This window comes from Anomalospiza imberbis, chromosome 2, assembly GCF_031753505.1.
Source record: "Anomalospiza imberbis isolate Cuckoo-Finch-1a 21T00152 chromosome 2, ASM3175350v1, whole genome shotgun sequence".
Classification (NCBI taxonomy): Eukaryota; Metazoa; Chordata; class Aves; order Passeriformes; family Viduidae; genus Anomalospiza; species Anomalospiza imberbis.
Window position 1 is genome coordinate 58,504,501 of NC_089682.1, and position 27,748 is coordinate 58,532,248.

The window sequence follows — 27,748 nt, forward strand, 5'->3', positions numbered from 1 at the left end:
TGAGTCATCCCCTCCAAAAAGATCTGTACAAAAGCTCTTCTATCAGATTGATGCTATAGAGTTATTCTGAAGATCATGGTTTTGATGGTGTTTTGTGACCTAGAAAATGGTTCTAGAATATATTTTTACAATTACTTTGTCCAAAGAACAGCCCTGAAACTTCAGCTCTGGGGTTTATGTCTGATTTGACTATTGGTTCTATGGTGCTTCATCTCCTCTCAGTTACAATTTCACTTATTTTTGCATGCTTTCCTCTTCCTCCCCTTCTTATCCCACTTTTCTTGCTTGCTGCCCAGTGTTTCTTTTCAATTCTCATTTAAGACTTTAGAAACCTTTCCTTGTTGTACGTTGAAGTTTATTTCTGCTGCAAAGACCTCCTGCTTTTTAAAATAAAACTCAAAGATACATTTTCAGGAGAAAGGGAGAGAATGGGAGGACAGAGATCACGTTATGTCATTCTTTGGACTTTACAAGTTATGTTTTATGTGTACCCTCAGCGTTTTTTCTTTTGAGCTGTGAACCCACAGACAATAGAGACCATACTCTACTAATGTGAGCAAGTTCACTGAAGCACATCTTGCATGATTAAGTGTATGAAATACTGTGATGATGATAAAACTCTAAATCACAAACTCCTAAGAGAAGGATTGAAATACCGTAAATAGTTTACAGTCTCCAGGAAACAGCACAATACAAACAGGAAAAAGAGAATTTTATTCTATAATTGTTTTAGGCTATCTCTCTAAACGATGCTTCTTTTCTTTTTTATTCAATATTTTACATAGTTACAAGTTAGCAAAGCCTATGTAATTTCTACTTGAACAACACTGCATGTTTTTTTACTACAGAAATGTGGGCATTTTCTTTGAAATTTCAATGCTTTATGAGCATCTGATCTTGTTGACTTGCCCTGCATTATGACTTTGTTGATTCTGTAGGTATAATCTTAAGTGTTGTATTTTCTGCTTCATTTTTGAAAGAGTCCTCTAAGGTTTAAAAACTTTGAGTTCTGCTTGTACTCTGTCTGAAGATACTATTTTGTGCTTTTATTTCTCTTACAGCGTAAAAAGGCAGTTGACCTCAATGTCAGAATATTGGATTTATGTAACGAATTTCTGATAGGAACTCACATTCCCAACAAGATTGACAAACATGTTTTGCCAGAGCATATTCGGTATAATTTTACAGCTGAAGGCAATTACCTACGAGTTGCTGGTCTACATGCTGATTGTCCTGATGATCTGGTTTGTATTCCCTGACTTTACTTTGGCATCCTTTATATCAGAAGTGCATATCAGTTATTTGACTTGTTAGTGAGGCAAATCTGTGTGGTTTGTGATTATGCTGTAATTACTAACCAGGAAAAACTTTGGTAGAATGTCATAATCAATGGGGTAGTTGGTAGTAGCAGGTATGAAATAATCGCTGGGCAGATCCTGAATGGCTGGAGGAAGAGGAGGGGCAGAATACAGACTGAGGGATGAGATTATAGCCCCACTCTTCAGGAGTGTCTTCAACAGAGGCCACCAAGATAGACAGTAGCTGCAGTGCTTGCACTGTGAGGAAGGGCAGAAGGATTTGGGCTTGTTCACCCTGTAGCAGAGGTGGTTTGGGGGGACCCTGACAGCACCCTGCCAGTACCTACAAGGATGTCATGGAGAAAATAGAGCCAGGCTCTTCAGCGTGGTGCACAACAGGAGAACAATTGTCAAAAGGCACGAGTTGAGATGGGAAATGTCTCCCATATGTGCAGAGTTTGAGGACCAGACTGAAAAAAGCTTTGTGTGACTTGTCTTAGCTCGTGGCTGTCTCTGCTTTGTACAGGAGGTTGGATTAGAGACCTCATGAAGTCCCATCCAGCCTGAATTATCCTGAAAATAACCTTTAGTTAATGTTGTTTTTCTAAAAAAAAAAATTAATTTAGAGTTATAAATTTAAAGTTAATTTAGACTCATTGAAATGTGGCAGTGGCTTCCTAGACTTTTAGATATAATTCTAGGATCAGGAGCATATTAAAACACTCCAGGGTTCTTTCTTCACTTATACTATGTAGAGAGAAGCTTAGTTCAGATGAAGGCAAGTATAAGTTGGTGCTGGATTTCTTGAGCTTATTCCATATGTAGGAATAAAATTATGTGTAATTGGTTTGTGAAACATAAAAGCATTTTATTAAATTTTATGAGTCTCTAGGTAGGTTTTTTCTTTTAGAGTTCCGAAAAGACCCAAACTAACTAAAAACATGAGAAAAGGAGAAAGTTTGTGGGCGATGGGCAGACTAATAGTTTTCTACTATGAAAGAAATAAGGCTTTTCTTTTCCTCTCTTTTTTCTCCCCTGACCCTGTCTCTTTTCCTTGTCAGATTCTACTATAAGCAAACTTAACTGATATGCAGAGAACAATTTGGGTTTATTTTTGGAAGTTATAATGAGTTAAGGCAGCCCACAGAGTGGTCTGAAAAGCACAGATGTTGGCTGAAAGAGGGAGGTGATGAGAGACTGTTGACAGGAGTAGAGAACAGGACCCTTTTTGGCAGTCTTGATCTGTTAGGTTGTCTCATTGCATTTCCTCATTCCACTTTTAATGGGTAAGAGAGCTGTAATTGTCAGGCAGTTGTAATTACTATTGTTAAAAGGCTTTAGGCCTTTTCCCACCAATATCAGTGAAATACAGCTGTTATGCCAGATCTTCAGTTGTGTTACTTGTTTCTGTTAAAAATTACTCTGTTGCAATGTGACTTTTTTTTTTTCCTTGTATTAGGTACGAGAAGCAGCTTACAAGATTTTTCTCCACTCAAATGCTCAGCAGCTGGCTCGATTGGAGGAGTTGCTTGCGAGCCGAAACAGCCTGGCACAGTTGGTTGGCTACAACACCTTTGCCCACAGGGCTCTTCAGGGAACAATGGCAAAAAATCCAGGTAATAAGGCATGTATGAAAGGACATGTTGAGAAGTCAAACTAGTAACATATGCGATCAAAGGTTGGTTACTTTCTTTAGCTAAGTTTACGTGTACTTCTTCCAGTGAAGGGTTTTATTGCAGTTACATTTTGCTGTATGCCATACTTAGTGGTCACTGTAAATAACAGTACTCACTGAGGAAGATCTGGTGTTTTAGTTCAGAATTAATGCTCACTCCTTAGATTATGAAGGTGTCATTATCTCAGCACGTAACAAAGTTAACAGAGTACTAAATACTCTTGAAATAATGTCAGTGGAGTAGTTTGTTAAAAAATCTAATGAAATTTTTGTTTGGAATATTCTCATGTAAATTTAACATCCTTTAGGGAAGAATAATTTCAATATTTTTTCCTTCCTTCTAGAAACAGTAAGACAATTTCTGGAGAAGCTTTCTGAGCAGTTGTCTAAAAGGTATGTCTTTTTCACTGAGTTTTTTTTTTTAACCATACTCTTTATTTCAAGAATAGAGGGACTTGTTCAGTAATAAGTTAGTCAGTGCTGCTTATTATGTGCTCTGATGAAACAAAAGCCAAGACTTCCCCAAAATTTTGAGAGAAAGAGAAAGCTGTGTGCTTAGAATAAATTCTGTGTCTGTGATCAGAGAACACCCAGGACTGAATGCAGGAAGTGCAGTTAACAGCAAACAAGAAAACCAAGCTGAAGTGTAGAACACCTCTCCTGGTCTTTTTGCCATATGCACAACACCATATATTTTGCATTTAAAAACAAATTTCCCTATTTGTCCCTCTTGCCACCCTGAACTCCACACAGCACAAAACAGTTTAATCACTGGGTGTATTGTAAAAATGAAAATGCTTTTGAGCTGTACAACCACAGGAAGAGGGACTGAATTTGAGAGTACCTTAATGGCAGAAGCAGAGTGAAAAAGTTCTTCTACTGTTGTATGGGGGCCTGCCATTTTATCTAGTCATTTTATATAGTACTATAAATCTCTGATGATGGACATTTTATTAGGATGCAATATTATCATGTGCTGTATTTCACTGCTCAAAAATCTTTCATTATTGTTTTCATAATAAAAATATCTTTCAGAACTCAAAAAGACTTTGAAATGATGACAAAGATGAAAATGAAGCTCAATCCCCACAATTCAGTAAGTTACATTTCCATATATGATTGTCTCTTTTGTTTCTTTTAAAAAACATTGTATAAGGTAATCATGTTCTACAATTGCTTCTGTGTACAAGATGTAGTAGAATTAGAAACATTCTCTCCTCTGGCTTCAAATGCTTTCTGACTACTTAGTTGCTGTATTAAAACCAAATACTGAGTATGAGAGAGCTGTTGGTTTATACAAAGTGATATTGAGATAACCAAAACATAAAGCATTGAAAGGGATTATCACTTTGCTTTGAATTAATTGACTCATTTGATAAATAAGGGCTCTACATTAGGTTAGATTTAAGCCCAGTTTGTATGCTACATTGAATGTATCTTAATGCTGTACATATCTAGATCTATCTTTTTATTTGAACGGAGTGTATTTCTTCAAATCTAGTATGAAGTCCTATCATATAGTTGAATAAGAAGACCAATCTCCAAGAAATGTTAAAGAAGTTTTCAGTTAAAAAAGTTATCATATGATATATGATACTATTTTTGGTTTGAGCCCTGTTTCACATTACTTTTCAAAATTCTGTGACTTACTGAAACTGCAAAAATACTCAAGTGAAACAAAACTTTTACTTAGGGTTCACTTGTTGTCTGTTATTGTAATTATAAGCTGGAATTCTCTTTCAGATGCTGATGCCATGGGATCACCCCTATTACAGTGGAGTCCTTCGTGCTGAGAGGTAAGCTCCTTATGTTCCTGATTGTAATGTAAATGAATGTCCTTACAATAAAGACAAAGAAAGTCCTCAACATAAACAGGATTTTTTTCTTTGAAGATGTACCTCAATATGAAAAAATAAATATTTTCTGGTGGAAGAGTTGTTTGTAATATTTTTTAGTTACTGCTGGAGTGCCTGTACAAGTTTTTGGCTCCTGTGTTGTTTTGCAGGGAAGTATTGACCCTCTTTGAAGATAAAAGAGGACAAAGCAGTTCAAGAACAGATAGAAAATCCTTATTCTTGTTTTGCTTTTAGTTCTTAGCTGGGCTGTAGTAATGTTTAAAAATAAATTTTGAGCGCTGAACAACTTTATATTTTAACTTCATTGTGCTTCCTACTGAATGTGCAACTTCATCCTCTTCTGCAGAATTGAAATAGGAACTTCTTCTGTAAATCTTTACTGTTTATGGATAGAATTCATTCTTATCTTTCTTGCAAAGACTGGGAAATAAATCCTTTACAAAGACTTAAATAGTACACAGGGCCTTTGCACATAATGAGATGTCAGCACTGAAAGATGTAAGCCCTGCATGTTGCCTTTATTAGATCAGCAGCAGTGACCTTTGAGGTTTCTGTTAGAAAAGATAATTGAAAGACGTGCTGCTCTCACAAGGAGGTTTAAGAAAAAAATCTTCCTTCACTGTAGATTTACAGTTTTTTGGTTTTAAAACAAACGTAGACTGGATGTATCTGATTAAAATAGTAGTTTACTTTGGGTCAGAAACCTGTGGTAGTATAGACATGGCATGAAAAGTTTGCCAGCAGCTGGCCTAGTTGTTTTCAGAATTAGTGTGTGCCATAAGGGTTAGAGCATTAGGTGTAGAAGGCACTGTGTTTGTTACTTCTCCGGGAAGAGTGTCTTCTGATGCTAATTGTCCTAAGTCTTACTGGTCTTACTGTCCTTCTTAGATCTCCTCATGAAGCTAACCATCTCATAATTGAATTGCTGATGATCACAAGTAGATTATTGTGCTCCTTTTGGCATTAGAAAGAAAAATGTTTCCTTTCCTTGGGGGGCTTTGTAAGAGACCCAATTAAGTTACTTTAAGAATTGCATGGTTTCTTTGTGAAGGAAGAGCAGGTAAAACAGACCTAGACATGGCAGTGTATCTTTGCTATTTTTTTGTATTCAGGCACCAAGTCTGGAAGTTGGATCAGTGTGAAGAGTCTCCTGAATCTGTGTAGGGCCTCCCTGATTACAATCCAGGATTGGGGCCCAATGTTTATCTCCCTCCAGCTTGCGTAGGATTATTTGTTTCTGGCAGGTATACAAGCATCTACAAGACAGGGGAAAAAAAGTAATTTTCCTTTCCATTGTGTGCAGAGCTGCTTTGCTTTAACACAAGAGTGTAGATCTTTCACAGTCCTGTTTTCTGGATAGTTGCCTGTCTTTGGAAAAAGTGTTTGATCTAACTGCTGGAACAAGGCTTTACATTTATTCTGCTCATATTGTGGATGGTTAGCAGGGTACTGGACACTGGGTAATCAGCTCTGAAAATTAAAACTCCCTTCTCCTCTGCATAGTGACGAGGACTGTGCTCTATGAGTGAAACTAGGCAGGAGTCAGAGTATTCATACAACAGCCAGAGGGTGGGAATATACCTTGTCATGTTTGTGCCCTAAATATCCTGTTATCCCAATGGGAATCTTCTGTCCTTTTCCTTGTATTTGCACTTACCTTGTTTGACCATATCCCTTCTTGAATGCCTTTTGCATGCTATGGTGTGTTCAGTTCAGCACTTTTGTAACTGAAAGATGAGAACTGTATCTGTCTCACAAACCTTCATGCTTGGCTGGAGTTTGACTTTTGGCTATTTGTTGTTACTCTTTTCCTAACTGAGACAATTACCTTGCAGTATTAAATTATTCATCTAAGGAAAAGTGCTGTTTTTCTTGGTTGGTTGGTTTTTTCCATGGGAAATGATGGAATGCTTTTTTAAGAAAAAATTATTTTCTTTTCTTTATTTATAGGTTCAACGATTTATTTTTACTTCTATTTTATTTTGCATTTTTTCATCTTGGAATCACAAAATATGTTTTCAAACAAGATGCACTTAACTGTCATGCATTTCTCTTGTTCTTTGTTTAGTCTATTCTATTTTTTTTTTTTTTGTTCTCCAAGGGTTTCTTTCTTTTGGAAGAAATTTACTTTTAGCTTTAGGTCTTTAACAGAAATGCCATGGTTGTATTTCTAGTAGTGCTGTGCGCAGAGCATGGCTTATGTATTTGTCTCTCATGTTTTTGGACTCAGTAGTAGTTTGCATGGTAGGTTTTTGTATTAGGAATTTCTGTTTCTTCTGCTTAGTAAAACATTTGTGTTGAAATGGAAGCAAATATATGCTTTTGAGTATTCCTTTTGGACTACTGTTGTCACCGTGGCTCCAGCTGAAGTACAGACCCACAGTTTCCTAGGTACATAAGACGCATAAGAACATATTGTTAGGTACATAAGATGCAGACTGTCTTCACAGGTGTAGGTATAAAGAAACAGGCTATGGGGATTCAGTTCTTGATTAAGTAACTCAGCACTAGGGGGTGCAAGAAATATTTAATGGGATGACGTGTCTGCTGGAAAATGTTTACTGTTTCTTAGTTTGGCCTATTCAGCCATTCCTCTTTAGTCCTCCAGGTTTTGACCAGCTACATCTCGAATGACACTGAAACTCATGACATATTTTTAAGGTGTCTATTTTATATTTGCGGCATGTTGTGTATTTTAAATGTATTTATGTATTTTATCTTCTAAATATACATTTGGTCTTTATTGTAGCAGGAGTAAGGAAACAAATCCTTCACCAGATTTCTAATAACTAGTTTTAAGAAGTAGATGTTTACTTCTGAAGGATGCAGGATGCCCTCATGCGTTTGGACTGCAGAGTTTTGATGGTACTTGCTGTCGCATCGGGTTGGTTTTTGTCACTTCTTTGCACGGCGTACCGACCGTTGCTGCTGTTCTGTCCCCTGAACAGCAGGAGGCGCTCCAGACTCAAGCCGCAGAGTTGCGGTTGTTCTCTCTAAACCCAGCCACAACAATTTTGTTTCTGTCAGCTTTCACCAAGTCTTTTCCCTGGAAACTTGATCCTACTTCAAAAGTGTAAGCCTCCCCTTGATGGGATCAGGATATTTTACTATTTTTTTTCTTCCAGACTATGTTAAGTAGCCTCTCTGGCTTTAAACCTACACTTAAGACTGTGTAATATTTTGTAGCTATAGTTTAAGAGGCAGGGAAAATAAATGTCAGTATAAATGTGCTTTTAAGAGAAACAGGAGACAAAAGTCTGAAATTCATGGTAGTAGTGTCTTAAAAGAAGATAGAGTAATTAGGAGAACCTCAAGAATTTTGGCAGGCTCAGGGTAATAAACCAGTCAATGCTAGAACATGCTTCAACATCTAACAAGTAAGAAGATGTCTAATATGTATATTTTAAAAATAATAATGTTGCATTTTAGTGCAGACAAGTACCCAAGTATTAATTAAATTGCATTACTTCTCAGTAAGTGCTGCTGTAATTCTCAAGGCCCTGATCTTGCAAAGATGTGGTAGTTCTGCTGACTTCTTCCAGGTCAGAGAAAAAAACACAAGAGAAAATCACCGCAAAATGCTGTGAGAGACTTTTTGAGGTCAGCCATTTGCCTTGAAGGTAGGATTGGCTGTTCTTAATCACTTCTGACAAAGGTGCAGAACTATTATTGAGAACCATCAGCAGTGAGCTTTGTGTACTTGGTATTGACTTCTGTTTCCTTGACCGGTGGTTCTTGCCAGGCTAGGTTGACTTCACTGGCTATAATTCACTGTTAGGATTTTTGCCAAAATATCCCAGATTTTATTCCACTTGAAACTGTGATGTGCTTGCAGAGTACTGACTCTGTGCTAGTCCCTTTCTTTGGGACTGCAGAAGGAAATAAGACCAGCCTTGAGGATGACAGATCAATGCAAAAATAAGTTTGTTTCCTGATGTGTAAGAAAGAGAAGCCACCATGACAGCTGCAGGTATTTGGATTTTAGGGTGCCATCTTAGCAGAAATTAGGAATAAATCACCTCCTTTCTTCTTGGGACTGTACATAGTTTGCTGGCTTCAGGGGAAGGTGGGCAACACTTTTGGGTTTTTTCAGACGGGTACCAAGGTATGAAAATGTGACTGGATGTTTCGCAAGTTCCTAAAAGCTGCAATTAATATTGAGGTTTGCAAGTTACTAGTAAAGAAATTTATGCATGGCTGCTTTTTGTAAAATTATTTTTATTTTTATGAAAGACTGTTCTCTCTTGGGAATGCCATGTAGAAGTATAGCCCAGACCCTTTGCAGAACATGTGAGACAACTGTCACTCTGTTCAATTTGAAAGTGAAGTGGAAACATAATGCAAAATATGGGAATATTTTGGAAATGGGAAATATAGGAAATACATATATATGGGAAATATATATATGTGAAATATAGGAAATCTTTCAACCAAAGTGCTCAGAGAGGAGGCGAACTTCCTGTAACAAACTATTTGTAAGAAAGGTAAGACGTGCCTTCTGTTAAATCAACTAATGTAAGTATAGAAAGAAAGTTCACTTTAACTCACCAGTCACTAAAGCTGCTGGATTAAGCTTTTTGGAGGAAAACCTGAAAGTTATTGAAAAGCATTGCTGTAAAGCAGAATTCAATTCTGCTTTATATAATAAAGCAGAATAATTCAATAATTATTTCTTTATTCAAAACATTACAGAAAAACAAATTGTTGATTTGAAAACTAAATCAAATCTAAAAGTTGTGTGCAGTGTTGATACCAATATTCTAAAGTACCTCTTGACCTCCTCCAAAATATTCTAGGAAGTACAATTAACAGAAAGAAAAAAGGTGAAATACAGGTGCTGCTTTATGGTTGATGAGAGTACAAAGGCATTCTATTATTATTATTATTGTTATCATTTTTAAGGAATCCAGAGTTTTCTATAAATCATGGTTCAGAGCCTCCCTTTAGGTGAAGAATTAAGTTTCATAGTCTGGCATATAATGAAAATTGGAAAGGGTTTTCCTTGTCTTAATCTTTCAAGTTAACCTGAGGGTTTCATCTCACTTTTATCTTCACTAACAAGATCTTTTCAAGTTTCTTTGAAAGTTTTGACAGGATCTGTTTTATTAGAGATAGTTAACTTTGTCGTCTATATTTTTGTGGATGTCAAAAGGATAATAATTTTTCCACAAAAACCCCCAGAGAGGTCAGGATATATCGGGGACTACATATTATAGCCACCGATAAGAATTTTTGCCTGGCAGCTAATTTGCAATTGTTAAGAGTCTGAATGCTTGTGTTCTGAAGAACAGTGATCCTGATTCAAATATCCCTAATGTTCAATTTTATAAAAAGCATTCTTAATTGAATAGATGAAAGTCATGTCGCACAAAACAGTCTTAGCCTCGTTCCATAGACACAGCTTAAATGAAAGTGATTTTAAGAGTCTGCATTTTATTTAGACTCAGTGAGGTCATACAAGCTTAGAAATAATTATTTATAATCACATACTACATCTTTGTTTCTCACAGGGGCACAGCCTTTTTATTTGAAGCCTGCTGTTCTTGAAGAATAACCAAACCTCATTGTGTCAGTTAACTTCTTTTTATAATCGTTTTTTTAATTGGTTTGGCTATTTTGCTTCTCTTAAAAATACTGCTGGGCTGCAAACTGTGAAAGTAAAGTGTCTGGATTCCTTAAATGTAGTTTATCCTTTAATAAGAAGTAGGAATTTACATTAAAGAAACTACAGCTTTCTTTGATATTTCTACTTTTGTTAGGAGGCTACTGAGATTTCTCTTTTTAAAGTAACTTAGCTCACATTCTGACATAGAGTATGTGAGAAACGTTTCATCTTTCCTGGGCTTTGTTATATATACAAATGCTTTGGCATTTGAAATCAGATGTTCAGAGTGAGTTAAGTTAGTGGAATCTGCAAAATGAATACAGAGCGTACCTATTATGTTCAAGTTTGTGTCTCAGTCTTTTACAGTTTTCGACAGGTAAGCATGAGAGTTATGCAATTCTACAGGAGAAACAATTAATTTAATATTCCATATTACAATAAAGGGGACCTCTTTGAGACTTGATTTTTATCTTTCTTAAGTCAAAGCAGCTTAACTGAAAGCTTGGCACAGAGGAAAATACTCTTTTTCCACTGAGAGGAGTTCATGTATATATTTGTTGATGCTGTTACTGATTTGTGCAGGGTTGAATGTGTGTTGGTGTCCACTTTTTTTACATAAATGTTATATTTCCTACATCAAAAATAAAAGCAACCTTTTAAAAAGAAATTATTAATATCTAGGCATGTACAAAATCCTTGATTTCAGGAAGTCTTTTAGATTAATCATTTAGATTAATCATTGTTTTCTGATGGGTGTGTGTATATCTGTAACGGATAGAAGTTTTGATATTTCCTTTTCCTCTTCTTCCAGAATTACATTCAGATCCTTTAAGTTTCACATAATGGCTTAAGAAAACTTATGTGCTCAAGTTCAAGGGTAGTTGGGAAAATCTTTTTATAGCAGTGCAAATTGAAAATACCAAAAATCAATGCATACCTGCATTGTTTTACCAGGGATACACTAGAGGAAATGTTACATGGTAAGAAATCTTTTTGGCTGGAGTATATAATTCTCTGCAAAGTTAACACTATCTGAGATCCATCTCTTGCCTGCATTTTCAAAGGCATATTCCCATAGAAAATACTGTGCTCTTCATCCTTTTGTGATTCAATGATACAACATGCAGTCCAGTCAGGGAAGCCTAAGTTTCAGGAAGAAGCAAGAGCTCATAGCTGAGCTCTAGACTTGTGCTAGTTACCTCTAACTGGTACCTTATTAAGCTTGAAAGTATCATAATATTTGTGTCCACCCTTCTCTGGTGACATGGGTATCCTAAGGCCCAGAACTCACATTTTAAGCAAAAGAGTATCCAGACAGGGTGTTTGATTCTTGCCCTGGCTTGCTTAGCTGCCCTGAATCCATTTTCTTCCTTAGGAAATGTTGTAACCATGTTCCCATGTGTTTGCTAGCTTTGGAGACAGCAATACAATGCTTTTCTGGTGATCTTATTCTGCCATGTGCAGAAGAGTCTGTCTGCTCTTCTGGGGCTGCAAATTACAACATACACGAAAACCTGTCTTCCAGCTCTTCTTTGCAGTAGTTATTGTCACTAAATGTTGTCTGTCTCCAGAACATTAACCTTTCTTCCTAGCAGCAGTAACCCTTAGCAGAACCCTTACTGGTAGCAGAGTGCCTGTTACTGTAGTTCAGTGTGGGTCATGATAATTTCCTTTCTGATTTCTTTTCCCAAAAATACTTGAGTGCACTTCCTGTTGGAGATAAAATCGTAACTTGTCTGAATAAATGTGGAGGCCACTTGCCAGAGTGTGCTCATAATAAAGCAGCTGCTTCTTGCAGTTTTATTTCAATTTTTTACTATTTGTTTTAAATAGAAAGCAGTACAACTATTCAAGTTCACAATTGATAACAGCTTAAAAATTGTGCATAAAGTGATTCTTAGAATGGTTACTGCTTTAACATGTAATATAATAAAAATAATTATATGCACAGTAGAGTCATCAACATTTATTAGCATGTAGATTATGGAGATAGCTTTGCTCTGGCTAGTGAGCATTTCAAGGGCAGGCTAAGCTAAAGCACTTTGGAAATTCTGCTTTTTTTATGTAGAGTCAGTCAGTATCAGCTAATTCATTCACTGAAGTTATACTTTCATTCTGTTGATTGAAAAGTAATGTGCAGTGGAATCCCAGAATCACGAAATTGTTAGGGTTGAAAGAGACCTCTGGAGATAATCTAGTCCAACCCCTTGCCAAGGCAGGAATGCCTTGGTTTTGGTAGGGTTTTGTTGGGAGACCTTAGTCTGCATTTACAAATACACTTAGTTTCATGTTTAAAAAAAGGGATCAAAGAAGCACCATACACCTGGGATAGAAGATGGGGAACTTTGAATTTTCCCTTTAGCTTCAGGAGAAATTAATTTTACAGTCTTGGATCAGCCCTCAAAAAGCCTCTGCATCCTACACATACAAGTTCTGTCTTTGTTACTGGGCAATTTAAAATGCTGAAGGAGTGTATTGAGAGAAGTCTTCATCTTAAAGATTTATGTAGGGTTTTACAAAATCTGGCCCAGGTCAGAGTGTGTTTTGAAGATACAGCCTGAGACCCTCTAACAGCATGAGAATTTTCTTTGAAAGGACTGAGGGGAGAGAAGTTTCGATTGCTGTCACAGTCCCCATTTCTGCTGAAAGTTGAGCTACCATGTTTTTAGATTGGTATGAATTTGAATGCCAAAATACTGCGCCTGGGAAATGTGTTCTTGCAGTCCCACTAACATGATGAAGCTGTCAGTAACTGAGGTTGGGTAACCATTTGCTAGCTAACAGATGCTTTTTTTTCTTGTCATCTGGAAATAATGAAGTTGCTAATGACTGCTACCATTTGAGAGTCTGAAATCAACCAAGAATCTTCAAGAAGGGAGCATCTATTTTGTAAACTCTTCCAAATACTTTTCTACCCACACCCATATGCCAGATTTAAGTTTTAGAGGTGTAGTAGAGATTGCAGCATTTCCTGTTCTGTTCATTGAGTAATTTTATTTTTGGGGAAGGTTCAAATTTTTCAATTTCTTCCCTTTTCCCCATTGTCATCTAATCTTACCTAGTGTTACACCTTTTATTTTTCAGTGAGTAACATTAGATCTTGAAGGTGGGGGCACAGAAAAGAGTCAGTCATATGCTTGCTCTTGCCACTGAAAGGCAAGATCACCTATCAGTAATAAGTCCAGGAACTGAGGTTTTGGTTATAGAACATCAGTTTCAGATAGCTGAGGTTTTGGCTTACTGCTGTTCCTAAGTAAGCCCAAAGAGAGAGTTTTCCTGGAATCAGTGCAAATTTGGGGTTAGGTTTTCTTCACTTAGAGTTGGTTGTACTTAATTTGTGAAGATAGACTTCATGTATGAGGTAGGACCAAATTCAAAACTTGGGAATTGAATCTGTTTTGGTGTCTGGAATGATTACTGCTTAGGGGTATAGGCTGGTATTTAGACAAAGATTTTTGAAGATGTATTACACACTTTTTGGAGGAGTAGCTTTTTTTTTTTCACTACCCCGGTACTCATTTTGAAGTATTTTTGGTTATTATAGTCTGATTGTGATAATTGCACTATATTATGGGTTTAAACCCCTTTCTGCATAACTCCTAGGACATTGCATTGGCTAGCAAACAGTGGATGCCAAATAATTCAAGGTATAATAATCTCTGCTGACTGCTGCCAGGTATGTCCAGAAGTAAGTTAAGTATTGAGTCTGGGGCATAAGACAGTAGTGGTATTTGAGGGTTTTTCAATATCTTCAGCTTTGATTTTTTTTTTTTTTTTTTGCACACTGGTGTAATAGGCAAGGCACAAATGGACAGTTGAGATCAGAAGTAGAAACATTTTTGTTTTGGCATTCTGTATAAAAAAATGTTGGTTTTCAAAACTTTTTTCAAATTTCCATTGGCAAGAAGAACATTAACACACATCTTTCATTAAATGTGGGAGAGGTTTGATCCTGGTAATGTTCTACCAGAAGGGACTGACATTAACTTTGTGTCGTTTGTATTAAAGTGGTTGTTTAGTCAGGACCTCATTGTACTCAAAATGTCAAGATTGTGACATCTTCAAACATTAGCCAGAGTAGGGGGCTAGTTCCTCTGGGGAGTCTGCCTTAAGGCATTATAGTCTGGTACTGCTATTTTTCTGGGAGGGGGGGTGGATAAGTATCATGCTTTTTTCAAAGGACAAAACTATTACAGACTGACTTCCTGCCACCACCCCACCCCCTCTCCTCACTTTGGGCAGTGACAGTATATTACAAAGTATTTATCAGAAAGCCTTCTTCCCATACTTTTCATCCTAGGGTGGGGTCATGGGGACGTTGTGCCTGTTCAAGGAATGCTGAAAATGAGAAGTAGGCATTGATCCTCTCCTTGCAATATATTAGTGTCAGCTTTTCTATCCATGAAGAAATATCATTGCTTTGTCCCGCTAGTACATATCTGTGTATTTGACTGAAATGAAATGACACTTAGTTTCAGAGGTTGTTTTTTCCACCCCTCCAGCAAACACATTTATCCAGTATTTCAGCTGAATGTGGTAATCCTTTGTGATTAGTATGAAACATTGTCTTCCTCTGATAAAGCTGGAATCTGTCTCATGCTGCAGCTGTGTGCTCTTAGTGCTAGGCTCCATATGACATCTTCACAAAATAATTTGAGTTGGAAATTTTCTCTGGCGGTCATCTGGTCCAGCCCCCTGCTAAAGCAGAGTCTCCTAGAGCTGAGTGTCCACGATCAAGTCCAGGCAGTTTTTCAGTATCTCCAAGTTGCAAGACTCTGTAGCCTCTAAGAATAACCTGTGCTACTGCTTGCTAATCCTCACTGGGAAAGAAATGTTTGCTGATGTTAAGATGCAATACCTTATGTTCCATTCCTTATGTTCCATTCTGTGCCCATTGCCTCTGGTCCTGTCACTGGACAGCACTGAGAAGAGCCTGTCTCTGTCCTCTTTGCATGCTCCCTTCAGGAATTTATACTCCTTATTAAGATCCCTCTGAGCCTTCTCTTTCCCAGGCTGAACAGTGTGGCTGTGTCTCTTTTCCTGATGAGCTGAGCACTGGGCACAGCACTTCAACACTGGACGCAGTGCTGAGTAAAGTGGAAGGGTCACCTCCCCGAGGCTGCTGGCCATGCTCTTCCTAATGCCCCTAGGGTGCCGGTCACCTTCTGTGTGGCAAGGGTCCCTTGCTGGCTCATGTTTAACTTGGTGTCCACCAGGACCCACAGGTCCCTGTCTGCGCAACTCCTTTCTTGCTGGGTCTGGGTGTCCCCCAGCACATACTGGTGCTTGGGGTTGTTCTCCCCAGGTGCAGTGGAGAACTTTTTGAATTTCTTGAAGTTCCTGTCAGCTCATTTGTCATGTAAACCGGTAAAGGTTCCAGTGGATGGAAAAAAGACCCTCTGACGTATCAGCCACTCCTCCAAGTTTGGATGAAAATTTGGTGTTATCTGCCAATGACTGGACAGGACAGGACTGGACCCAGTACTCACCCTTGGAGCACACTGTTGGTCCTTGGCCTCCAAGCAGCCACTGTGGCACTGATCACCCTCTGAGCCCTGCTATTCAGCCAGTTTTCAGTCTGCTCATCCAGCCCATACTTTGACAGCTTCTCTGTGAGGGTCTTAAGGGAGACAGTGTCAAGTGGCTCACTGAAGTCCAAGGAGGTAATGTGCACTTCTCTCTCCTTTTCTGCCTGGCCAGTTATATCATCATATTAGGTTATCAAGTTATTTAAGCATGACTTGCCTTTGCTGAATCTATACTGACTGTTCTTGGTGACTTTCTTGTCTTTCATGTACTTGGAAATGGTTTCCAGGGTTAGCTGGTCCATGAAAAAAAACTATGCTTTTTAGAAAATTTTGAGCAGTCTCTACACCTTTTGATTTTTCTTATTTCTTGTGTAAAAGTTATCTAATTTCATGAAGTGTTTTCAAGGGTCTGTTCTTTAATTTCTTATTATTTTCATGTTCTCTTATCCTGCAGCTGAACTTACTGTTGGGAGTAACATGTTTTAATTTCCCGCAGCTGTGAAAATCTGATGTTTTGTTATGAATGTGAGCTGTTGGTAGTGTTAAATTTTGATTTACTGAAGTGTGTATTTGTAGTACTGTATCATATGTTTCTTTCTTGGAATAGCTTGTATGCTTGTCTTTCTTCTCCCACTGGCCAGGGAGGAAATAGCACAGGAATCGTGGATGGTACTGGATGTCTGTAGGGGAGGAGGGTGTGCAGGCTTTGCAAATAAGCGTAGATTTGGCAGGACTGGTTGAAATGCACCCAGCAAAAAAGCCCTGCAAACAGCCCTTGTGCAGTGAAGCCGCTTGAGCTTGTCTTTGGTGTATATTGAGACAGTTCTTTTGTAGCCAGATACTAGTTAAAGAAGCAAATCTTTGAATTACAAATGGAAAACTCAGTTTACTATTCATAGTGGCGTGTAGGATGATAGTACAAGATTTTAAAGTGATATGACAAAAACCAGTTCTAAACTATTGTGGAGGTTGTTATGATTTGCTACCAAAGAAGGGTTGTTTTAACAGGTCTTGTAGTCTGTATGCAGGGAGAGCTTCAGAGCAGAATTAGGCGGTCTGAAGCACTTGATGGTATGTTTCAGTTTTCATTGTAACAGTCTGACCAGAACGCAATCACTGGATGATTCTATAAAAGTGTGGAGACATCTGAGATTTACCTGCTAAAGCTTTCCAAAAAGGGCCACTGTTGAAAGTATTGCAATTCTTAGGAATTACTGAGTTAAAAACTCTTAGGATATTCAACACATACCCTTTAATTCTGTATATTGAGGTGGAAGGGGGAAGCTCTGTGTGTCAGTCAGTGTCCTTTGTACTCTGAATTTCTGTGGCTTATATGAAAATTACCTCATCTTTTCTGGTTTCTTTTAGCGACTTGCTTTCAGTCTTTTTATCTAACTTGATCTAAAGTGATTTATGTCATGCTTATTTCCTTGGGTGTAATGACTTTTTGAGCAAGAAGGAAAGTGAGCACATGGAAGCGTGCAGTTCATGAATTTAAGTGGGAAGTTCTTGAAAAAATGTGTCAGTGTGGTAGAGGCAAAATCTGTTTTATTTTCTATGTTCTAGTATAGTTTAAAATAGAATGGAATACACTGACTTGAGCTTCTTGCATTTGTGGTGTGAAAATAAGCAAAATCTTGTACCTGACCATATTGTGGCTTAGAGGAGTAACCCCACCCTGCTGTGCCTCACAGCTCAGTGATGCTCATCAGTGAATTTGAGCTGCAATAGTAAGCAGCACTTTGGCAAATGAAGTATCCCTAGTGGGCTTCTTTTTCAGGTCTTCCCTGTGGGAGTGGGAAGGAAGGAAGAGTAGGTGTGTGGGTAGGGATTAGCTGGTTCTTTCACAGCTGGTCTGTAACTAAGCCTTTTGATCCCAGGCCTTAAAACAGTATGGGTCTCATCTTTGGCATCCAGCTATTGTAGTCTAGCTGATGCATGTTTAAATTTCAGTGACTGTGATTGTCTAGAGTTAAACAGTCTTTACTCTCAGACCCTAGAAAATGGTATAAAATAACACCTGGGCTTTGTATGTAAAATGAGGCAAGAGTATTTTTTGCTGTTTGGGGTGCACACACAGCTATAAGCAGATTCCAGTTCTGATTTTACTGTTGTCTCAAAAGAGTTGTGTGGCGCTAATCAGCTTCTGAAAGGTGTAATTTTGCAAAGCATTTATTTGCTTGATACACTTGTAGTGTGTTTACTTTTTAGGGTCAGAGTCTTAGGTAGTGTAAACCCTTCTACAGACTGCATACATCTCTGAACTACTTTTTGAATGTTTTGTTTATTCCGCTTATGTGTGTGCATGCAGATGTATGATGTCTTCCTCTCTATGAGTGTCTTCTGTACTACAGCATCTTGAACATAGTTGGTTGAGGTTAGGCTCAGGAAGCTATGTTGGCCATGTTTGAAATCCATGTCGCATACTGAAATTTCCAGGTGGCTTGCAGCTGTAAGATATTTTCTACATGGTTCAAGAAAGTCCCCAGAGCTTGAGGTGTGATTTTTGTGTGGGAGGTGATTGTGTCTACTTGGTGTTTCTGTTGCTGCAGTGAAAGGCAAGACTGCAGAGTCAGCAGTGCTTACCAGTTGGTTTCCTGCCCTAGCTGGGGATTTGGCTTACACCACAGCCAAAGCCAGCTTGTTTTTCTGATCAGTCACACGGTGCAGCCTTGGCATGGGAAAGGCACTTGAGTGCCAGTGGCCTCGTGAGTATCAAAAGCCATTGCTTGGCCACCCATCATGTTGACATGGTCTGTTTAGACGACATGTTCACCACATTTCTGAAAATCATAGTGAACATCTGTTGAATTTGGTATCCAGATTTGAATATAAGAAAAATTGAGGTACTGCAAAGCATTGTGCCTTTAACTTGGCTTCACTATTTGAAAAATAAAGCCAAATATTCTCACTGAGGGTCTTTGGGCTGGGTTGGTATATTTTGTGACATTCTGTGGCTTGAAGGTGAGTACTGTAGTTTATGTAGCTCTGCTGACTGACTGGTTTGAGGTTCTTGTATTTCCTTAGGTACAACATTGATCCTGGCTTGTACTGTCCATTTTTCTCTCTTGGGGCATGCATGGAAGGTTTGAACTCTTTGTTCAGTCAGCTCCTAGGGATCTCTCTCTATGCTGAAAAGACAAAGAGAGGAGAGATTTGGTCTGAAGATGTTCGAAAGTTGGTAAGTATTCTTGTTCCCAGCATCTGAAACCAAAGGGAAGATAAACAAGATAGTGTGTTCCTGTGAGCTATGAATCAAACTTTAAAAGAAAATAACTGGGTTACCTATCGAAAACACAAACTAGTTGTCTAATTTTAATTTAATTTAGACCTCAAGAGCTTTATCATCTCTTTAAGTGCCTTTTGGATGTTTGGTATTTTATTTCCTTAATAATAGCTCTGTGTCAAGGAGGCCTGAATCAAAACCAGTTTCTGTTTGGAGATTATTGTTGCACCTTTCTGAATGGCCCCTGTTAGTTTTAGTTTCAATTTGTGATGACCATAGATGACTAGAATGCTGGAGATGTGTGTCCTAGCTGTCATGTGTCTTTACCTCATTTTTTAAATTCTTTAAGTCATCTTTACTTTGAGATTGATTTTTACTTTGATTTTTCTGCCCTCTTTTTAGGGGAGTGTGGAAATCAAAACTTGGTCAGTAACTTACTTATCAGGTTCCCAAGTTCCTCTGTTGTCTTCCTACATTTATTCATTGCCAGATCTTCTCCACTGCTCTTCTATTCTCAGCCTCCAGCAAGAGATGCTGTTCTTTATATCCTGTGGGTCAATTTATTACTCCTTACTCTTTCTATTTTTATTTCTGTGGTAAATCAGCTTCTGTTTGTCATTTGTGGGCTTTTTTAACACAGAAAGTACTTTTAATACTAATCTGTGACTGGCTAGTTTTGAGTGAAATGCAGAAATGTCTGTAGTTTGAGATACAAGATGTGAATTTTGTCCATGTATTTATTTTCAATTAAAATTAAGAACAGATTTTATATTAATTACTCCCAGTTTGTTATTTCTTCATTATAAGTCTTGAGATTTGAATATTATGTCTTCAGTTTGCATGTCATCAGTGCTTTCACTATGAAAATGTTACTCGTTTTTTCTTCAGGCTGTTGTTCATGAAACTGAAGGTTTGCTAGGGTACATCTATTGTGACTTCTTCCAGCGGCCTGATAAACCACATCAGGTAACATTTATGGTCTGACTTCAGCTTGGGTTTTATATGACTGTAGCATTAGTGCTATTTGCGTTCAATATAAATTTAGTAAAACTTGCCTCATTTTAAAATAAATTTAAACAGGGAATGTCTGTAACTTCATGTGTGGGTTCAGGTGAAATATTTTTTAGAGCGAGCTTTCATTTAAAAAAACACCCAACAGGCTGAACTCAGACTCTTTGTGGTACAGAATAACAGGTGTTATGAAGTTGTCATGGTTTGATGCTGGTGCAATGCCAGTTCCCCCATGAAAAATGCACCTTCCCCAAATAAATGCTGTGAGATGCGATCAGGAACAGAGCAGACCAGGCCCAAGATTAGAAATAAAGGAGAAAGAACTTTATTAAGCTACTACTATAATAAAAGACACACACTAAATCCAGAATGAAAACCCTCCAAAACATTCCTCCTCCCCCCCCACCCAAACTCCAACAAACCACAGTGCGACACAACTTGGACGCTCAATCAAGTCATTGCCCTTCAGATAATCAATACTCAGTCCTCAAAGGAGAGAGGAGTCTCTCTTGCACTATAGACCCCCAGGAAACACAGTTGCCACCTCTTGTGTTTCCATGTCACACATGGCACTGTCTGGAGAAAATCTGCCAGTGTGACACTCTCCTTTCCATGTCACAGTGCTCTCACCACCGAGCATGGACAGACTGCTCATAGGGCTCCTTTAAGGATGCTTTGCTAAGGACCAAAAGAAACAACAGTTCAGTTTCTCATTTTGGGACTACAGTCCCCCCAACTTTTCCTCCCCTGGGGCTGAGGGTCTTGAGAACAGAGATCATCTTCCTGAAGACAGAGGGCATCACCATGCCCTCCTCAGCTTTTCTCTGTTCACTCCATTCCTGTGTTGGTAGTTGCTGAAGCAGGTCTCTTGCATCTCCCTAAAAATGCAGTCGCTGTTGCAGGAGAAATTGGTTCAGTCTATGGCTAACAAGAAAAGTCCAGCCAAAAGCCACTCCATCATCTCCTCCCACCTAGAATTTCTTCTTCTAACATCTCGGGTCCCAGACTGTCTCTCTTCTCCTTCAAATCAAGGAGGAGTAATATTTCACAAAGCTTTCGTTTCCCAGGAAAGGGTTAAAAGTCTCGGACTCCCCGGACAGCTGAAATCTCTGCCCAGAACTCCAGCTCCCATGGATAGGCACCTTCCCCCCATTCTCCTTCTCCTCTGGGGGGCAAATTCCAGGTGCCATCAGGCTCTCTGTCTCTTTTCCTCTGGGGGGGAAACAAAGGCATCTCAGTTTCTTTCCACCCTTCTGTCTGCAGGGGCATCCTTCACTGATCGGAACCAAAGAGAGAGTCCCCCTGGGAGTTCCTGCTTTTAACCCTCTGTGTTCTCAGAGGCGTGTCCATGCCTTCAGTGGTCACTCCAGGTGCCAGTATCCAAACCTGACCACTGATTGGTTTGACCTCAACTTCCTGAGAAAATTCGCTTCTGTGTCAAACCATGACAGAAGTGTTTAGAGAACTCTGTTTAGAGAAATGATAGATATTTAAACACTTGTTTGCTGGCCTACTGTTTACAAGCAGAAACAGTCTGACATTTATATTCTCTAGTCTTTACACTCTACTAATTTTTATTCTACATTCTCTTTAAAAATGTAGATGGTTCTAACTGTTGTGGCTCAGTCACTACCTAGTGCCACTGTATTTGCAATAGGATGCAGTAGACTCTTCAGTCAGTAGAAGCATCTGCATATTACCACCTTTAGTGAGGTGATGAGTGGACAAAATTTTAATCTACATTAGTTTAATATGTAACTCTGTTTTGCTAGTATTTCACAATATACTAGTAGTTCTGTGTAGTATATTTTATAAAGAAGTTGCTGCTGAAGGCGGAGGAGAGAATTTAATCTGTACATTATGGATTTGACACATCAGTAAATTTCTTGTCGCTAGTGATGATACCTGTTAGAAAGTTTGAATGGTTTTGATAATTCTAAAACATAAATGAATTTATTTTCTAAAAGTAACACAGTCTTTCCTTTACAGAATAAAGTAATTTCTTCATGAATTTGAAGTATATAGTAAGGATGGAGAAACAGTGTTGTTCAAGAGCAGCACTGAATTCTACTCATGTAACTGAGTATATTTTCAGATTTGATTTAACAGTTTAGTTTAATTTAATCATTGTTTTAGTATCATTGATATAATGACATTGGCTGTCGGTGTTTGCTTTTACCTTGAAAAGGACTGTCACTTTACAGTTCGAGGAGGCAGACTAAAGGAAAATGGAGAGTACCAGCTACCTGTAGTTGTTCTTATGCTGAGCCTTCCCAATTCAGCAAGGGGTGCACCAACGCTACTAAGTCCTGGCATGATGGAGAATCTCTTCCATGAAATGGGACATGCTATGCATTCTATGCTGGGAAGAACTCGATACCAACATGTCACTGGTAAGAAAGCTATAATAGTGATTTTTTTGTTTTAGTCAAATGTTTAATTTCCAGAAGAAAGGAGTAGATTTAAAAAGCAATTAAAAATAGACAGAACAAAACAGAAGAATAAAAGGAGTATGAACCAAAACTGGTTGTCATGTTAATAGTTCTATACCCTTGATGATTTAACAATACAGTATCAGATCCACAGATATTATGTAGAACTCAATGAAACAACACTTGAATATTCTTTTTCTAATAAGGATTAGGTGTTTGTATCTCTTCTTTATGTACTGTTGATCTTTATTCTGTTGCTGGTATCCACTCTTTCAAGTTTGTCTTATGTGGAGTTTATAATCATTGGAATAGTTGGAGGTTGGGAAATAGGTTGTACCTACTGTAAAACCACATTGAATCCTGGGATGGAAATGGCTTAGGAAAATGAATGAAGGAAAATTAGTGAATTAGGTCTTTCAAAGAGTAGTGAGGGTATTGGCTGGCAGGTCTCTGGCTTCTATAACCTTCTGCAGTGGTGGCAAACAGGTCAAAGACCCATGTTGGCTAAGGCTGCTTGGCATGCTACTTTTTTAACCTGTGGACAGCTTGGTATATTCTTTTCCATAATAGTGTGCTGGAACTCTCAAGTGCAATAGACATTTACTTATTTAAAAAAAAACAAACAAACTGTGAAATGGATGAGATTGTGAATCCCTTGTCTGAAGAATTATTTTTTTAATATATTTTACCATTTTTATGCTAATGATACAAAGGGGTGTTAATGTTAATATTTTATGAATAGATACCTTTTCACCCAGTGGCAAAATACTCTTTTTTTAAGTTGTCCATTTAAAATTAAAGTTGACTGAACTATTTTATAAGTCTGTCATTACTGGACATAATTAAAACAGATGAACACTGCATAATTCCTTCAGTATAAGCTCTGTATAGTCTTTGGTACAACTAAGGGCTCTCTCCCATTCCTTCCACTCATATAGCCTTGCTCATCTTGAGCTACAGGAATACTTATATGCCAAAAATAGCTGCTTTGGTGTGAGTTCTCCTCTTGTACTGAATCATGTGTTTCTGCATGTCAAACTCTTGAAGGGGCAGGAAGTGGTTTATTTTGAGGCTCAGATTTTCCAGGAGTCCCTGTGTATGGTTTCTGTGTTGCCTTCGCTCCAGGCAGTCCTGCATCCCAGAGGATTTCACTCCAGATCTAGCATTGCAAAAGCAGCATTGGAGGTTGGAGGTCAGTGGTGTTGCTTCTGCAGAGAATCCTTTTTTAATGGATTTGGAATGTGTAAAAATCAAAGGGCTCGTCCCAGGGATGTCTGTTAGGGGCTGTCTGCTCTCATGGAACATGCGGGTGGTAATGTATGGAAACAAGATGACTGCAGGCTATTGTGAGCACATAAAATATGACATTCTAGTTGAGGTGAGCTTGAGTAATTTGGCATCTTTCCTACTCTCTCCTGCCTTACTTTTCTTTAATTCAGAACTGCACAGTGCAGATCATGCATTTTCAGAATATAAGGAGAATTTTTGCTATCAAATGGATTTTTCAGCAGTGGTGGACAGACAGAAACACAGTTTTATGTGTCAATGCAGAAGTGCATATAGCTAATGTGTATATGAAAAGGTTCAGTGTGATTTGAAATTACATCAAAGCTGTATGTAACAGCAGTAAGTATTAGAATGGTAAAGGTACTGGTGAAAGTGTTTGGGCATGTTCATTTTGTGTGTCTAGTCTGAAGGCGAATTCAAACTGCAGCAGGTACAGAGAACTAGAATGGTTAGTTTCTTAGACTTTCTCTTGCCTTTGGATAATGATGGCGTGTCATCAATGGCGTGTAATCAATTTAGTGTGATAAATGCTATTTATATTAAAGAGCAGTATCAGTCTGAATCACTGAGTATAAACAGATTATAAGTTAAGATTAAAAATTAGAGAAAGGTTTGTAGAGGTCAAAGGAGTAATTTTAAACAACAGTCTTCAAATAAAAGTAAAAGCAGACTGGGATTTAAGACTGATTCTGACTGTTGACATTGTTTCTGGCAGACAGGCATAGAGGTGATGACCCAGTGGGTCCACTGTGAGAACAACAACTTTTCCATTGTTAACTTCAATGTAGAAATTAGAAATTAAGTTTTGATTTGGCAACGTGTTACACTTTTTAATATCTTCCATTGGGTAAGCTGCTCATAAAGATTAGAGTAAATAATGTTTTTGGAAAAGTGCTTTTTGAAAATAGTAACTGCTGAGGTATTGCCTCATTGTGCTTACATAGAACATGTCTTCAATCTGCAGGAGTGTTCCTTGAATGAATGACTTGATATCATAAAGTGAGGTTAATATAAAGCATAAGTAAGCTCAGCAAACAGATGGAAGCTAAAACTTGTAACTGTGAATGGGATTAAGGCAGAGTTTTATTTACATTGTAGTTTAATTTAGGTTTAGGACACTTAAATAGATTTGGTGTTTCATGTAGGGCCAGTTTGGATACAGTCTGGTTTAGTTTAAAAAGGGTGTGATCCAGAGCTTTATAAGGTGCCTCACCCAGCTGTTCAAATATTTTGTTTTACTTTGTGATTTATAGTAAAATGTGTAGGATTATAATGAAGCTTTTCTGGCAGTATGTACAATAATGGAAATAAAATATTGACTTAATAAATAAAAGAACATTAAAGTTCACCAAAAGTCCAAACTGAAAGTTGCAAAACCTTTTGGGAAGAGTTAACTATTTGTTAGTGAAAATAGCAGATGCTAATGTGTACAATTATTCTACCTCTAGGAACCAGATGTGCTACTGATTTTGCTGAAGTTCCCTCAATTCTGATGGAGTACTTTGCAAATGACTATCGAGTGGTTAACCAGTTTGCAAGGCATTATAAAACAGGACAGGTAGGGAAAAAATGTAAAATTTTGAAAATGGGAATAAATGTATGTAGCAAAAGAATCATCTTTACATGTGTTATTAATGAATAATGTTTAAAGTAGAAATAAACAATGGAGAAAGTTATTTTAGTATTACAGTTTCAGTTATTCAAGAAACAATGTTAATACTGTCATTGCAAAAAAAAGATAAATGTAATCTATGGAAGAATACTAGATTCTTATGTCCTAGGTTCCAATTACATATTTAAAACGTTCAGCCTTTTTTTTCCGACAAGGTATAGTAGGTGAACAACTTCTGTGTGAATCAAGTTGTTTGGAATGATTTAATATAATTACAGGTAAGTTATGACAAAAATAGCATTTGTTATTGAACTCTCTCAGGTCTGTCTTAAAGTAAAGCACAGGTAGCCAATCATGGATGTAAATGGAAATGATCTGCAGTGGTTCAAAATTTCCATTTTTAGCATAGTGTAGGGCAGTGAGTGAAATATTTTGTGATGAAAAACATACTGCTCTGTTTAGAATTATATTGGTATTAGTTAGGTTCTGTCAGTTGTGAATTTCTGCATTAAAACTCTGGCGCCGTTCTTACATGAAGTTATTCTTTATCAGTCCATTGCAGGGATCTGCTTTCTGTGGGATGTTTGGGAAGCAGTGCTCTTTGTAGCAAGGTGACTTTTGGTGGTTACTTTAAGACATGGTAATAGAAAATTATTTATATTTATACAGACATTTCAAAAATTCCTCCTAAGCTGTGTAGTGTTATACTTCATTGGAGCTTTTTATCCAATACTAAACATTCAGTGCATTTCAGTATTATGGAAGATAACATTATGGAACATAAAGAATTATGTTTGCCTCCATTGAATAGTTAGGAAAATAGGTTGTTTAACTTCTATTTTAATAGATACTGTCTGAAAATTTTGCTCTGTAATTTTTTTCTTTTTTTTCCTTTTTAATATTTTTTCTTTTTTTTTTCTTTTTTTCTTTTTTCCTTTTTTTCCTTTTTTCCCTTTTTTCTTTTTCTTTTTTTCTTTTTTTATCTTTTTTATCTTTTTTATCATTTTCTTTTTTTTCTTTTTTTTTTTTTTTGCAAGAGAGCAATACTTTCTGCAGAATTGATTGCACTAAGAAAGGTCTTTGAAATCTGGGAGTTAAACTCAGTTCAGGAGTGTTGATCATTTATCTATTTGAATCCGCATACAGAAATAAGACTTTCTAATGTTCCCTATAAAGTTCATGTAGTGTTTAAACAGCATGGAGTTAATCTGATTGCATATGAGTTCAGAGAATGAGCTTCACTAAAACATCTGAAAGAGATTTGTGGAACATTATTTATGGCTTTGTATTTTCAAAATGACTTGACAAATCTAAACCATGTTTAGTTTCAGTGCAAAAGCTAAGAACCAGACACTCTGTCCCATTTGGCATTTCCATAAACTACTTCTGTTTATTGGTGGTGAAATCTTCCCCTTACAGAGAGCAATTGAGAGAGGTTTTATGTAAAAAACCAGTCTTGAAGAGGGCAAGAATGGATTATGCTGGAATATAAGAAGAAGAGCCTGAAACTGCTCTGTAGCTCTTGAGAGCGTTAGATGGCTTCGTTTTAATTGCTTTTTTAAAATTTTAGAATGCATTTTTAAGCCATTATCCAACATATATAAATCTGCTTTTGCTTATGTTGGGTCATCGAAGCTGATTTTAAGAATCTGATATCAGATTTCTATGTTTGTCATTTAAATACAAATAGATTGAAGCAATCTTTTCTGTTGTGTATATGTTATGAAGTACTTTGACTTTAAAATCCCATCTCTCTTACATTTTCAACTTCACAAAGATCTTTTTGGGGCTTAATTTCTCTGCTTGTTCCCTGATTAATTCTTCTGTTGTACAAACAGGAAACTTGATTTTTTTTTTGTTTCTCCAGTTTTTGATTTATTTGGAAAAAAAAAAAAAGAGTCCACTTTAACCCCTTTTCAAGGGGAAGTAAGGAAGGTGCACAAAAAAAGGTAAAATGTGAAAATTGTGAAACCATTTAATCAATATGTTGTTCTCTAAGAGAACTTACATTAATTTTCTTCTTATAAATTAAGGGACTGAGCTTTTCTATGCTAGAAGGCTGCTAGAAAGCTGTTTTCTGCACCAGCTGCCCCAAAAGAACTCTGCTGGATGTTGGCAGAAGGTGGACTTGCTACTGACCCAGTTTGTTTTGGAGGCAATGCAAATAATTTGACAAAGCATCTTTCTTTTGGTGTTGTTGCATCTACACTCTAGTTTT

General features: G+C 37.5%; 1 protein-coding gene across 3 annotated transcripts in view; it reads left to right on the plus strand.

The window, feature by feature from the left end:
- Positions 1–27,748, plus strand: part of MIPEP (mitochondrial intermediate peptidase) — a 66,620-nt gene that overhangs the window by 7,575 nt on the left and 31,297 nt on the right. For all 3 annotated transcript variants that reach the window (XM_068181270.1, XM_068181272.1, XM_068181271.1), the window contains exons 6-14: positions 1,062–1,244; positions 2,758–2,914; positions 3,318–3,366; positions 4,009–4,069; positions 4,717–4,769; positions 18,990–19,143; positions 20,077–20,154; positions 22,388–22,592; positions 25,367–25,476. In XM_068181270.1, the coding sequence (XP_068037371.1) occupies positions 1,062–1,244; positions 2,758–2,914; positions 3,318–3,366; positions 4,009–4,069; positions 4,717–4,769; positions 18,990–19,143; positions 20,077–20,154; positions 22,388–22,592; positions 25,367–25,476 (1,050 nt within the window). The remainder of the gene's footprint in view (positions 1–1,061; positions 1,245–2,757; positions 2,915–3,317; positions 3,367–4,008; positions 4,070–4,716; positions 4,770–18,989; positions 19,144–20,076; positions 20,155–22,387; positions 22,593–25,366; positions 25,477–27,748) is intronic.